Below are 15915 nucleotides of genomic sequence, written 5' to 3'. Positions count from 1 at the left end.
TATATACATACATATTCATATACTGTACATATACATACATATGGTGAACAAGAAAACATGATGTCTAGCACTTAAAGCTTAATGATTTAAGGTTATAAATTCTATTTTATATTTGCTGCGTTGTTGTAGTGACTGTAAATAATTATATCCTGTTGAAAGTGATACAGTACCCCTCGCTTTCATTGTTTCATGCGGGTGACTTTTCATCCTGCTAATGAAACCTAACTACAGGCTTTATGATTTATATATGTACTTGATAATTAAGATAAATGAAGTGTAATTAACCCTTCGTAATGTTTTAGACTTCATCGCATTGCACACGCTAGACTTGGGGTTTATGCTAACATTTGCTTTCTTTGTTTAAAGAGCATATGTATATATATATATATATATATATGTATATATATAATATATATATATGTATATATATTTATATTTATATATATATATATATATATATATATATATATATATATATATATATATATATATATATATATATATTTCTGTATATATATATATATATATATATATATATATATATATATATATATATATATAATTATATATATGCATATACAAATATATCAGTGAAAGAAAAGCTATTGAATTGTGACTTAGTTTATTTACTTTCTTGAATTTTTCTTCTATTAACCGGTGTCATGGGGTGGGATGTACAAATTTTGGCCACACTCGTGCTAAAAAATATGTGTAATTTTATTATTATTTAAAATGATGATGGTTTCTGTATTTATGCAATGGATTCATGCAAACGCAGGCATGATTGGGCATTTGTTATGGAGCAAACATGTTCAGTTACACCTGTTCATCGACTGTAAAACCTTTTACAAATGCTTTTTTCAAAAGTCATGTTTTACATATTGTTTTCGACTCTACCCAATATCAATTTCATGCTGGCATTTAAAGTGATAGGCTAGTGATAAAGTTTTTGCCGAACTATTTTTATTTATGTATGAATGGCATTGAAATTGTTATTAGCTAGAGAATGTATTTTCGCAAAACAGTTTCTTTTTCAGTCTGAATTTTTTATTGGCTGACATTTAAACATTTCTGTTGGTGAGCAATAATATTATTTTTTCGAAATATTGTATCCTATTTTGAGTTATTTTTTGATGGCTTTTAGAATAACTGTTGGTTTAACGGTATTTAGTGATTTTTCTTTATATTTACTGGATAGGTAGAAGTGTCCTTAGTGGAACATTATTATTTTTTCATATGAATATTAACAACAGAATGTGATGGTAAGATCCCATTCTCCTTGTCTCTCGTCTGGCTTTTACTTGAAGGCAGTTGGCCATTCGGAAGCTAAATGACTTATTTTTTATTTTTATAGTGGTCCATGAACGGAGCTTATTATCTTCGGCTTTTATGAGGTATGCTTCCATTTCCCGAGGGAAGATACCATTGAGTGTTACGTCCTTGTTACTTGTTAGTTTCGTTTCAGTTATGAACTCCGTGTCGATAAGAAGTTTTATTTTTTAGTTTCATACGAAGTGTTATTTTTTAGTTTGGTTTCAGTTATGAACTCCGTGTCGATAGGAAGTTTTATTTTTTCCGTTTCGTTTCAGTTATGAACTCCGTGTCAATAGGAAGTTTTATCTTTTAGTTTCGTTTCAGTTATGAACTCCGTGTCGATAGGATGTCGTATTTTTTCGTTTCGTTTAAATTTTGAACTCCGTGTCGATAGGAAGTTTTAATTTTTAGTTTCGTTTCAGTTATGAACTCCTTATCGATAGGAAATTTTATTTTTCATTTAATCGAAAACCTCGTTAAAATTTGCTCTCCGCTTGGGTTTTAATTTTTGATATGACGACAAAAATGTGGTTAAAGATTTTACGTTTAAATATAAAGCAAGCGAGACTTTTTTTTTTTTTTTGCACTGTTCTAAGAAGAATAAAGCATCTTTAATTTTTTTTAATATTGAAATGTTCTGTAGACCAGAATAAGAGGAGAGAGATCGAAAATGTCGTATCTCCTTGGAAGTATAACTTAATGCTCCGAAGACCATACCCGTTTAACGCATGAGTTTTTAATGACGGGCATGCCTTGTCCATACTGTGACGATCGCTTAGTCCCTTTGACCGTGAAGCATTTGCTGGTCGAATGCCCCAGTCTTGGGGATTTAAGAGTTCGATACCTCTCTGAAGCTCCGGGTGGGGATGGCGGGTACATCCTTGCCAAGATCCTTTGAGAGGATGTGATGTATGATGCTAGTGGCATTTTTTAATATATTTTAGAAGCTGGAGTTTCACATATTTTATCTCCTACAAGTTTTAATTATATCTATTATAAATATACTACACTATTGCAGTCTTTTAATTGACATCGGAGTCAATGACCTTAGAAGTCACGACGCCTGATAACTTAAAATCATTCATTCCTTAAACATTAAGAACTTAACACTTCAGTGTTTTATTATTCCAGGAAGAATTTGATAAAACTCTTTTCCATTTTTACGGGGAGCGAATGAAACTTAACTTTATAATATTCGAACTAGAATAAAGCTTAGGATTTTTGGACAAGACATGAACTCAGCTGCTCTTTTATCCGTTAAACTAGAACCTGATAAAGCTATGTTTTGTAATGTTTGATCACAAACCAGTTAAAGCTCTTTTTATTTGTTTGGACAAAAACTGAATAAAGCTTAGGATTTTGTTTGAACAAAAACTGAATAAAGCTTAGGATTTTGTTTGAACAAAAACTGAATAAAGTTTAGGATTTTGTTTGAACAAAAACTGAATAAAGCTTAGGATTTTGTTTGAACAAAAAGTGAATAAAGCTTAGACTTTTGTTTGAACAAAAACTGAATAAAGCTGAGGATTTTGTTTGAATACGAATATTACCTAACCTGTTTGTTGACATTTATGAACAAGAATTAAATGAAACTTGTGAGCACACAAAATGAAGTTCATTATTAATATTCGAACGAAAAGTGAAAAAATTTTTTTTTGTTTGTACACGAAGACGAATGGTTGTTCTTATTAATAATAAGAGTATTAAACATATTCATTTCTAAACAAGTAATCAGCATAGTTGCTTAATTAGCTATTAAACGAAAACTTAATCAATCTGTATTTTTATATATATTCGAACAAAAAATTAGTAAAAAAATTTTACTGAGAAAATCTGTATTTTTAGATATTTTTCTCTCAGTAATCATTTATGTATTCCTCTCGATTTTTCCTACTATAGGGAAAGCGAAGCATCTTCTCCCATAGGTGTAGAAATAATAGTGAGGGCTGTCAGATCCACGCGAAAAGGAATATTGATAATAATTGCCTCTTTCTCGCTACTCCTCTCACCTATTTCTTCCTTTTTACTTTTTATTTCTTTTTTTTTTACCGCAAGTGGTTGATGATACTTTTACTGCCTTTTAGGATTGGCCTGTTTATTACAATTCTATTTCGTTAATGTGGTAGTTTTAAGATAGAGGAATCTATTATGGTTGATTGCAAAGGCTTCCTTTAAGGTTCCAATGGTAGCAATAGCTATACTTCTTAAACGCCTTTCAACGATACATCAATTCTTTGCAAAGGAAACTAGATGCACATAAATTTTTTCTGGTTGATAAATACACAGAAAATGTTGATGAAATACCCGCTAGTGGTTGCTAGATTTCATAAACAATACGTTGTTAAAAGAGGTATGTGTATATACGTGTGGGTTTGCTTTATACATATATGTATACATACATATACATATATATACATACATATATACGAACAATATATATATACATACATACATACATATATATATATATATATATATATATATATATATATATATATATATATATATATATATATATATATATATATATATATAAGCACCTATACAGTACAGTTTCATGGTAGGCTATTTCATTCATAAGTCGCATTGTCTTGCGTTGATTTACAAGCTCCTTGGAAAGGGCCATCCAATAAAATTTTGATTTCCCGGGAGACAAAGAAACCTTCCAAAGAAACGCACAGAGAACGCCGACCCCTTATTATGAATGAGCCGATAGCGTCGCCTAGGTGACTCATGAATCTCAGGTTCGGTATATGAACCCGTTGTGATTCGCGCGTGATTCATGGGCTTTGAGAATGTAATGAACGCGTCTCGTTTCCAGCTTGATTCACGAATCTCTTGGGGGACGAGGTTTGGAGGCGTCAGTATCGTCTTCTCTGGCGAATATTGGTAAAGCTTGATAAGGTGTGGTAGGAGGTAATTCTTTCTGGTAAAGAAAAAAAAACTTCCCAGGGAAAAGTCTAGTTCGGCAAATATTTCTCCGTCCTTCTATCGGATCCTTTTTCCCCCTAAAAGATCTTCTTCTTACAGGCTTTTTCCTTGTTATTTGGATTGCGTCATCTTCCTCCGTCTTGATGACACTGATGCCTTCAGAATCATGCATCTCTCTCTCTCTCTCTTACAGGAAATTTGAGCTAATCTGAAGATTTCGCTTCGTTACGGTAAAAAAAAAAAATATACTATTGACATTCTTTCACTCTGACCTCGTTGAGAGAGAGAGAGAGAGAGAGAGAGAGAGAGAGAGAGAGAGAGAGAGAGAGAGAGAGAGAGAAGCTTGACTATTTAGCACTCCGTCAGAACAGAACTATGAGTAATGGCATGGCCTCGACGAGGTATTCCTTACTCTATCCTAATAAAACCTATCCTAAGATATTCATAAGATACACTCATGGTGAGCTAGATTTCAGCCGTTCTGACAGGTCATGGTTGGAATAAATCAAATATTTGACACGTTTTTCCTCTCGAGTTATCTCCGCACATTTTGCATTCTGTAGAAACTGGCCGGCATTTTGTGCTTGATTTGTGAAGGGTAGAGAAGAGTCTGACGCATTTCGTCTCCTTTTTTTTTTTTCAGACACAAATCAGAAACGGTGAACTCGACGCCTGCCGAGTTAAAGGCTCAAGATTTTCAAGTAAGTAAATATTTTTCGTATTGCCAAATGCGTGATGAGAGAAAGAGTTCTTATTTTTAAGTTTTAAAGAGATACTTCTTTTATTTTTCCAAATTGTTGTATGATGGAAATAAAAGTATGTTCGAGTAATTGTAAAGGCTCAAGAATTTTCAAGGAAGCAAATTAATTTTGTGTTTTCAAGTGCGTGAACAAGAGCTTATTTTTAAGTTTAAAAGCGATATTTCTAAAAAAATTTGAAAAATTGCTTTATGATGGAAATAAAAGTTTGTCTGAAGTAATCGTCCTTTATGTATTTATTAATTATAGTGTTCAGCATTAAATGCTTATCTTCGTAGCTTATATAAATGTATGTTCAAAAGACAGCACTTGTTTCATGCACGAGACCCTGTGTATGTAATGTATATCACAGCTCCATTGACACATCATTTTCATACTATGAATATATGCCGTAGTTGGTAGGAGAAAGGAGGGAGATAAAGTTTTCATCAGGTGAGTTGATATTCTAGTTAACATTTTACAGTGTGTTCAAAGCAAGATTATTCCACCTGAAACTTTTTTTTTTTATTGAAATATTCTTTCCTTGAAGTGACTGTGTGGCTTCCATGTGTTCAGAAATTTAGTTCTGCTTCTTAAATGAAACACACCCTGGAAATTAAGATGATAAGCTTGAAATTTTGTTTGTGTAGCATTTTGTGCGATCGCTTATATTTGTGAAGTGGTTTGGTCAAGTGATGAGAATGGGAGAGATTTAGTGGAAAAAGTTGTATAAATTGGATGCTTTGGGAGAAAGGAGATCAACAATGCAATGTTAATGGCTTGCATGAGATGATGGAACGAAAGGCCTTGATATATATATATATATATATATATATATATATATATATATATATATATATATATATATATATATATATAGTGTTTGTATATAGTGTTTGTGTCTGTGTCTGTCTGTCTCTCTGTTCATAATTACAAAATGGATTACTTTGAATTAAATACAAGAAAGGTCTGTTTTTTCTGTGGAAAAGGATTACTTGGAACAGCTTAATTATGATATAGCGAACCTAATTAAAGGATTAGTTTCTGCTCGTAATCTTTCTAATTATTTCGCATTAAAGGATATTAAAACTTTTGTTTTCTGACCTCGGGGAAAAGGCAGAGAAAAATAGAATGTCGTAAAATGCTGTTATATTAAAAATTCTCATGTTGTGAATGTTTGTAACGTTAAAAGGATGAGCGTGAAAAAAATGTTTGTTTTGTTGCATGTTTGTTGAGGGATTCATGTTTGTTGCCGCTTTTTTTGATGCGTTTATTCCGAGCTCCGTTTATTGATCCCAGTCATTCAAGTTTGTGGCACGACTGTATGTTTAATCTTTCTGTTTGTTTTTTACAGGTCTGTATCACCATCATCGAGGCCAGGCAGCTGGCAGGGCTCAATATGGACCCGGTGGTGTGTGTCCAAATTGGAGACCAGAGGAAGTACACTTCAGTCAAGGAATCGACGAATTGTCCTTATTATAATGAGGTGAGTTTATGTATATTTTGTGTACGTCTTTTACCCCTTAGAAGGGCCGGCTCCGAAAAGGTAGACCCTTCCGGTTTTCAGCAAGTTTTTAGGGATGGCGTTGCTAGACCATCTCCCCTACTTGTTTTTCTTTTTAACCCCAGTTCATGCTGGTACCCAGTCATAGCTGGGTCGACTGCTGGGCGGCAGACCTGGGTTTGAACCCCAGACCCTGCAAATGCAAACCAGTGCGTGTCCATGTATTTATCCCACGGATAATGAGACTCGAATCTTGATATTGTGGTGTCTTAATTACAATTACCTTCAGGAGTCAGAGATGGATAGCATTTTTAGAAAAGAAACTTCGATAACTTGGCTGGAGAGTGAGAAGACCGTCACATGACACATTCCAGAAAGGGTGAGCGGAAATTGGCCAAGTTGGAGGTATTTTTGAGGCACTGGGTGGTAAACATGTCTTTGAGACTCTCTAACTCTTTTTTTTTTGTGGCTAAAGTGTGGTTCAAAAATCCCTTGAGATTAATTTCGGGAACTGGAGGTTTACTTACGCGATCAGAATTGACGTGGAATTATCTTTTAAATTCAAGTTGACTCTTCAAAACATGTAATAATGGTTATGATATATAGTAAGTCGCTATTTTCCATAACTGAATGACCAAGACGAATTTTTATACCTGAAGGATTTATTGAATTGACAGTCAATTTGTGACGGATGAAAACTCTCTCTCTCTCTCTCTCTCTCTCTCTCTCTCTCTCTCTCTCTCTCTCTCTCTCTCTCTCTCTCTCTCTCTCTCTCGTTAAGTCGCTTTATTTTTCATAATTGTTAGTTAAATGAATGTCAATCCTCTCTCTCAATTTCTCGGATCTCTCTCTCTCTCTCTCTCTCTCTCTCTCTCTCTCTCTCTCTCTCTCGTTAACTGCATAATATCTAGTAAACTTTCTTCCCATGACTTTTTTCTTTCTTTATTCCTCTGAAGGATTTGATTGATTGATTGTTAGTTAAATAGGAATCAGTCAATCCGCTTTCGTCAATTTGTGACGGATGAAAAACTCTCTCTCTCTCTCTCTCTCTCTCTCTCTCTCTCTCTCTCTCTCTCTCTCTCTCTCTCTCGGGTGTAGCAGGAAAAGTAACCTCCGAATTTTTGGTATGCCATTTTTCCATTCTTGTTCACAGTTTATGTTTCTCTTCCCTTGCAGTACTTCGTCTTCGACTTCCACATGGCACCGGCAATGCTCTTCGACAAGATCATCACTTTAACGGTAAGTTCACCTTGGTGACTTTTATTCAACTCTAAATTCCTTTAATAGTATGGCCAAGTTTATGGCGTCACAAAAATAGAGTTCTATGGCCTTCTATTTTCTGGAATAGCGGATGGAACCATCTAATCGTTCGCGTACAGCGAATAGTATTTTTGTTGTTATTCTACTACCTTGGACGTTTTAGTTGAATGCTAGGTTATAGGAATTTATAAAAGGTGTACTTTAGTTTTTGCGTATATTAAAACTGATATATCATATTAGTAGCTTTATGTAATGCGACGTGTTATTGAATTCTAGGTTATAAAAGTATATAAAAGGTGTATTTTAGTTTTTGCGTATATTAAAACTGAAATATCGCATTAGTAACACTCTCTAGTGGGATGTTTTATTGACTGCCAGGTTATAAAAATGTATACAAGGTGTATTTTAGTTTTTCCGTTTATTAAAACTGAAATATCGCATTAGTTACTTTATCTAATGGGATGTTTTATTGGAAGCTAGGTTATTCAGGTGTATATAAGGTGTATGTTTTAAGTCTGTGTATATTAAAACTGAAATATCGCTTTAGTAACTTTATCTAATGGGGCGTTATATAACTTTATCTAAAGGGACGTTTTATTAAAATCTAGGCTATAAAAGTATATAAAAGGTGTATTTTGATTTTTGCGTATATTAAAACTGGAATATGACATTAATAACTTTATCTAATGGGATGTTTTATTGAATGCTAGGTTATAAAAGCGTATACTAGATGTATGTTTTAGTGTTTGTGCATATCAAAACGAAAACATCGCATCAGTAACTCGATCTAATTGAATGTCACACAGATCCATAAAGTGGAAAAGGTAAATTATTCACGTACTGTACATTAGGGTTATGGTAATGATGTCAGGGCAGTAGGCTACATTTTCGTGTTATGTCAAAGGTTTATTTGCGTGGAAATTAAAATGAACGTACTTTGTACATTAGAATCATGGCATTTAGCTTTTGGAGTAAACCACGTGATGCTTTTCAGAGTCAAAATAGTTAGTATGAATTTAATCATTTTCCACTTTTCACAAAAAGAGTTTTATATATATTTTTACAGTCTTATTCTTCACTAACTGCGAAGTGATTGTTTTGTTCGTAATGTTCTTAGCGTAATAGCTTTTGTCCTTTTAATTTAGGCCTATCAAAGGAAATACAGCCACGTCGTCATCACGAAATCTTATAGGTTGCTGGCTTAAAGATCTTTCTGGGCGCTTTTTTTAAGTCTTGTTTTTTCACATCTGTAGACACGCAAAGGCACACTATTCCCTTAAAGTAATGATTCTCAAACTGGGTGCCACAGAAAGTGCCTAGGGGTGCCGCAAGATTGTCATGAATTTTGCCTTGGCCATATCATCTCTATGAGCATGTGTAAAAAAAAAAGTTTGCAGAAGTCTTCATATAATTATTATCAGTGTGTCTACTCATATATATATATATATATATATATATATATATATATATATATATATATATATATATATATATATATATATATAGTATATATGTATATATATTTATATATAGTATGGATAATAATTTTATTCATTAGATAAGAAGTTATTTCATGCGATATGGTGAGATTGTGAAGAGGAGGTGCCACGTAATGATTATATACATTAGTTAGGGTGCCATCACTAAAAAAAAGATTGAGAACCACTGCCTTAAAGAATAAAAGTAAATCGATAAAACTCTTTAGTATCACGAGAGTAGAGAAACTGTTAATTGACGACCTGAGGGTGTTGCAAAAAATCGGCCATAGCATCCCAGAAAAACCTCTAGAGTTGCAAGGGGGATGCAAAGTGGATGGTGTGGCTTATGCATGGAGGGCCAATAAACTGTTGATGGGTATTTTATGTAGGACTATGAAACGGGATTGAAGTGCATAGGGTAGTTTCTCTCTGCACTAGAGTTTTATCTTTGGTTTTATCTTCCAGTTATTAGTTAACTGGTCTTGCAATTTCTGTATTGCTCTCCGATTCCGTATCTTATGAAAATGGACTCTTGTAAATATATAAGGAAAAACCTAATGTAATTAAGGGAATGAAAATGAGAGACGGTGATATAATATTGTTATTGTTTTACATTCTCTCTCTCTCTCTCTCTCTCTCTCTCTCTCTCTCTCTCTCTCTCTCTCTCTCTCTCTCTCTCTGATGACATTTGACGTCGAATCTCCCGCTCATTTTTTTACATGGTTGTAGGTAAACAAGGGTAATATAATAATTTTTTTTCGTTTTACATCGCTTCTCTCTCTCTCTCTCTCTCTCTCTCTCTCTCTCTCTCTCTCTCTCTCTCTCTCTCTCTCTCTGATGACATTTGACGCCGAATCTCCCGCTCATTTTTTTTTTTACATTGCGTAGGTAAACGAGGGAAATATAATAATTCTTTTTTGTTTTACATCGGTTCCCGCGAAAGAAAGGGAGTGGGGTGCCTGGGCCACTCCCCGGCCACGATTGAAATCTGAATTGCGAATTACGGTCCGGAAAATTTCACATTCATACTTCTCTTCTTCTCGTGGTATTTGGGGCCGTTGAGAATATTGGATGGATGCAAGCCGTTGTCGGTAGAGCTTTTTTTTTTCCTTTTTTTATTTATTTTTTTTTTTGAGAATATTAGTTGTATGCAAGCCGTTGCTGGTAGAACATTCTCTCTCTCTCTCTCTCTCTCTCTCTCTCTCTCTCTCTCTCTCTCTCTCTCTCTCTCTCTCTCTTTTTTTTCTTTTTTTGCACATTATCCGTTGATCTGGAATATTATCTGCTGGTTATTTGGATGCTCCGATGCTGGATAGGTATGGATTCTTTGTTTAAAAAAGTGGATATTTTTTTTCTTCTATTATCGTATTAGAATGATGATGGGTGATAGGTATGGATTCATAATGGGAAAAGGTTAAAGGCTGTCTATAAAAAGGTGGCCTGAATCCTTGACAAAGTTGATTGGAACTGAATTGAAGAAGCCTAATGTGAATCCATTGTAAGAATGATTTCATAAAACTGTGTTAAAAGCAAAAGAATCATTTTCTATATCTACAGGAATCCTTCCTATAAAAAGGCGATAAGAATCATTACCGTGAAAAGAGGATAAGAATCTTTTTAATCCTCCCAATTGAAATGTTACGAAATCTGCGTATGGTAAAAATGGTAATAATTCGTATGAAAAGATTATCAGTCCTTTTAATTTTTTTTGCATGTGATGGTTTCTTTTTTAAATAAAAGCCAACTATAATTAAAGACCTTGTTGTAATTAGGTTTCTTTTACCGTTGATAAATAGCATACTTTAAGACCGAGGAAATGGAGCAATAATTACGACCAAATTCAAATGACTAAAAGTGCGAGTATTTTCATTGAAATCCTAAGGTTATTGAAGTTAGTTCAAGATATGTGGTTATATTTCAAGAGCTGAAATTGTTGAAACTGTTGGGGTCCTTAGCAAACTTAAATATAACTCGAAAATGTTTAACTTCATTTTTCAGGCTTTAAGTAACCAAGCACACATTCTCTCTCTCTCTCTCTCTCTCTCTCTCTCTCTCTCTCTCTCTCTCTCTCTCTCAGGTCAGTTTTTTTTTTTCGAGCCTTTATGTCGCAATGCTGACTTTTTTTCTGATTCCCTACTGTACTGAACGTTTATAATTTGCCGTAGTGCGTCCATTTTCTTAATTTCCTGCTGTGACCAATGTATAAGTTTTTTGCGGATTGCCCTGCAGCGCTGAAGGTTATTGGCGAGAGGGGGAAAAAAAGTGGGAAGGGGGGTTGGGATTCTGGGATAATCCCCACAAGTGTTGCTGTAAGGAATGGGAACTTTATTGGGTGTATGACAATCAGGTTTTATCCCTTCCCAGGATGTATCATAAGGTTTTTTGTGGATATTGGCAGTATATTGGATATGCTGAACTTGTGATACTTGTTTATGGAAAAAGTTATTTTCGTGTGGGTTCAGAAAAATGCGAATTATTTTTCGAAATTGATTCGAGTCTATGTACAGTGAGGAAAAGGGTATCCGTCTTGTCATCTTGAAGCTGAAATGACGATTTTTTAATTGATTTATCTTCCCAGAGGTTTCATACATCTCAGGGCACTGGAGGACTGTTGGGAGAAAAGAAACCTTTACCCCTTTCGAAGGGGGGCTAGCTGTATGAGCATTGCCAGTGTGAACTTCAACTTTTCTTGTCACGCGAAGTACGCAGACTTTGTCTCGGTGTGGTAACCTAATGAGGGGCTTCTTATGCGTAAGTGTGTCCTGCTAAAAGGACAATAACGCGAAATCTCATTTTAGAACAACTTATCGTTACTTAGTGTCGATAGCGACCGTCCTACTAAAAGGACAATAACGCGAAATCTGATTTTAGAACAACTTATCGTTACTTAGTGTCGATGGCGACCGTGACTTCAGTAGGGCATCGAAGAGGAGTTCAGATCATGGCGCCTATCCTGGAAATAAAATAAAAAAACAGTCGTAAATTCTGTGTGATGTATGCAGGAGTGGGAAGCTTTTCCCACACTACAGTGAAACTTTTGATGGCTCCTTAAATATTCTGTGTGGCTATATATATGTCAACATTAATGTTGGTAGAAATATCATTTCATTTTCTTTGAAGACAGACAACACAATCTGCTACAAACTCTGTCGCTGGCCATCGGACTATTGTTTGATTGAAATAAAAAATGCTGTAGCTTTGACTAACGAAGCGATTTATCACACTTTTCTCTCTCAATTAAAAGCAGCTTATAGCAGTATTGAAAATGTAATTTAGACTTGTAAACGGTGCAGTCCTCTGCGCTGTCATTTAAAGAGGTTGCAATAATTTGGGCTGATGAGGCAGTACCCTACGCAAGGACTTAGGAAGGAGCAAGAAAAATCTCAGAACGTGATTTTATAACAAATCCAAAGGATGTCTTGGATAAATACCAAATTAATAAAATTAATACCAATTAGAATATAGGCACCTTTGCACATTAGTTACAGTATGAGAGGCGTTTACATAGAAAAATAATTTTTTTTTCCAAGCGAGGAGTTTCTAAATTGGTTCAAATGTTTGTGGAATAATATTCTCACGTTTGTTCTGTGACTGAGGTAATAAAACCACATAGTCCCTCTTGTCAATGTTATGATGATTGAACATTGCCATTTATGGAAATAGATTAAATGTTTCACCATAGCCCAAATGATTAACACTATAATCACTGTATCTTGAGTAAGTTTATCCACACACATTAAGAAGATTGTATATTGCTGTGCCTGATTACCGCCAGTATATTAACTGAATGTTTTTTTTTTTCTTGGGGGGAGGCGATAAACCACATTAAACGACGGATTTACCGAGTCAAAATTTAGTGTAAAGCAAGATAATTGAAAGGACTAATCTAAATAACTTATCATTATCAGTCCAATTTCGTATCCTCCTACCGCCTGTCTAGAGTAAGATTGCTCAGAGACGATTTAATGGAATAAATCAAGCTTAACAGTCGTAAATCATTGTTTAACGAGATGATTAAAATGGTTTGTCTTGAATAACCTTGTTATTAAATCTCGTCTGTTATGCCAAAGTGCCTTTGTCTTGTTAGGTACTTAACAAAGATTTATGAGGATTTATTGTAATGCCATTTTAGGCTTCTGATAGTTCTGCTGTATTGTGTCTCTAAGAAGGGAATGTTATGGTTCGTTTTTAGACGTAATTGCTCATTTTAGCAGCTGTGTTTTAGTTTTCTGTAAAAGAAAACTTGTGCCGGCTTTGTCTGTCCGTTCGCACTTTTGCTGTCTACCCTCAGATCTTAAAAACTACTGAGGCTAGAGGGCTGCAACTTTAGTATGTTGATCATCCACCCTCTAATCATCAAACATACCAAATTGAAGCCCTCTAGCCTCAGTCGTTTTTATTTTATTTAAGGTTAAAGTTATCCGTAATCGTGCTCCTGGCAACTATATAGGATAGGCCACCACCGAGCAGTGGTTAAAGTTTCATGGGCTGCGACTCATACAACATTATACCGAGACCACGGAAAGATAGGTCTATTTTCGGTGGCCCTGATTATAAGCTGTAGCGGCTGTACAGAAAGCTCAATTGCGCAGAAGAAACTTCGGCGCGTTTTTTCACTTGTTGAATGTTTCTCCGGCCATTTTGTTGTTAAACTTTATGCCGTATTCCATTTGCGCTGATTATCATGATATTTCTTCCTTCAAAGGGTCTGCCCTGCATAGGGGAAGGCGTTTAATGCCGTTAGTGGTCCTCACGCGGTGCACTGTAGGCATTACTTAGTTACCTTTTCAGCGCTGAATAACATGACCTCGTAGGTCACAGCGCTGGCCCTCTGGCTTAAATTTTATATTTTATTCCATTGAAAGAATCTTGTCAGCCGCTTCTTGCGAAGTGACGGCTTTCTTGTTTTAATTAATTTATATAGTTACATTTGGCCTTTTAGCTTGGCGTTTCGTCTGCATTTACGGAAATTAAGCCACACAGTATTTCAGCCATACCGCTTTCAGTATTTAATTTGCTGTCTGCTAAATCGGTCAAAGATGTATTAGTTGTTGGTGTCTTAATTTGAGGATACGAAAACTACATTCTTCTGAATTTAGAAATTGCCATAAAGATGATGAAGTCGTCAATGGCTTCCCCAAGGAGGAAAGAACTTTGAAGGTCTCCAGTCGCTTTTGAAAATGTGATAACGACTAGAAATAACCAGGAAAGAGCGAGAAAGAGGCATAGCGAAAATTCCAGTAGAAAGAGAAAGTAAGTTTGTCCGTGTATTGCCATCACCACAGAAGGTAGCTTTCGAAATTAGAAAAGAAAATGAAATTGTCGAGACCGTACATTTCAAAAGTTTACAGAAGATGGTTTTCCAGTATATCCTACGTCCTACAAAGACCATATATTAATTAGCTGAAAAAACACATACATACAGATGGAACATACATTGACCATGCGTCATTATTTTCACCCGTAGATACATCGTTGTAACAGTTCATTTGGTAACAGGACACAAAGTTTTATTCATATAGTAATGAAAAACCACAATTTAATTACTCCCTTCTAACCGAAAAATCGGAATGGCTTTTAATGGGTCGTTTCTTTATAAATTTCTTATCTATTCCAGTTGGCATCTCTTGATAAAATTTATATGTCAGGGCACCAAAAGATAAAAGCGTAATATGTTGGAAGTAACGAAAGGTCTGCAAAAAATAGGTGAGAAATGGAAGCAAGAGTCTTCATGGATTTCAGTTAAGTTTTAGTAACTTTCGAAAAAAAATAGGAATTTCGAAATACTCTCTTAGTATATAACAAGCAAATGATTCAAATTCTGATTTTACCCCTATGCAACATGCCATGATGTCGCTAATTGAAATTTGTTTGTGTTACTCGTAATCAGATGTTTTGGCTTATGTTTCCTTTATAAAATAGATCAGCTAGGTATTTACTAACATTTCTGGCCCCCTTTAGGGTCATGCCCCGTAGGGGGGTAGTGCCGTCAGTGCACCTCACGTGGTGCACTGTAGGCATCACTCAAGGGTCTTTGCAGTGCCCCTTTGGCCCCTAGCTGCAGCCTCTTTCGTTCCTTTTACTGTACCTCCGTTCATATTTTCTTTCGTCCCTCTCCTAACGATTGTTTCATAGTGCAACTGCGAGTTTTCCTCCTGTTACACCCTTAAAATCCTCTTACTGTCAATTTCCCTTCTAGCGCTGAATGACCTCAGAGATCCCAGCACTCTGCCCTTGGCCTAAATTCTATATTCTGTTCTATTCTATTCAGGGTTATGCATAATATTTCACTCAAGCATTTACGTATAGAAAGAATCCAACAATTTATACCTATATAATTGCACGTTCATGCTGCTTATTCCGCTTAGGCGAATATTCCCAGGAATTCGTTATAAGGAGCCAAGATGATACTGAAGACTCTCATTAAAATGAGATACAAAGTCTCAGTTTGAGATCCTGCCATGTTCTTTGTACGCCTGCGACCTGCAGGAACCTAATTAGGAGAGACTTTCAATCGTTCCTTTGTTTGCTGGATAAGTGTGTTTTCGAGCAGTTTCCCGTCGGAGTATTGTTTACCCCTCGTTATAATTTTTATAAATACTTTCGTAAATGTCTTTTCAACCTTTAGATTGGTGGCCCCTTACTTTACTGTCTTCCTGAGTCCGTTCTCCTCTCTCAGGAGGCAATTATT

General features: G+C 35.2%; 1 protein-coding gene across 11 annotated transcripts in view; it reads left to right on the top strand.

Annotated features, from left to right (window-relative positions):
• Window positions 1-15915, top strand: part of LOC136830731 (otoferlin-like) — a 722463-nt gene that overhangs the window by 628135 nt on the left and 78413 nt on the right. For all 11 annotated transcript variants that reach the window (XM_067090537.1, XM_067090535.1, XM_067090531.1 and 8 more), the window contains 3 exons: window positions 4889-4946; window positions 6337-6468; window positions 7663-7725. In XM_067090537.1, the coding sequence (XP_066946638.1) occupies window positions 4889-4946; window positions 6337-6468; window positions 7663-7725 (253 nt within the window). The remainder of the gene's footprint in view (window positions 1-4888; window positions 4947-6336; window positions 6469-7662; window positions 7726-15915) is intronic.

The sequence above is a fragment of the Macrobrachium rosenbergii genome, chromosome 47, assembly GCF_040412425.1.
Source record: "Macrobrachium rosenbergii isolate ZJJX-2024 chromosome 47, ASM4041242v1, whole genome shotgun sequence".
Lineage (NCBI taxonomy): Eukaryota > Metazoa > Arthropoda > Malacostraca > Decapoda > Palaemonidae > Macrobrachium > Macrobrachium rosenbergii.
Note: the sequence above shows the minus strand (reverse complement) of the source record. Positions and strands in the feature narration are given on the sequence as shown.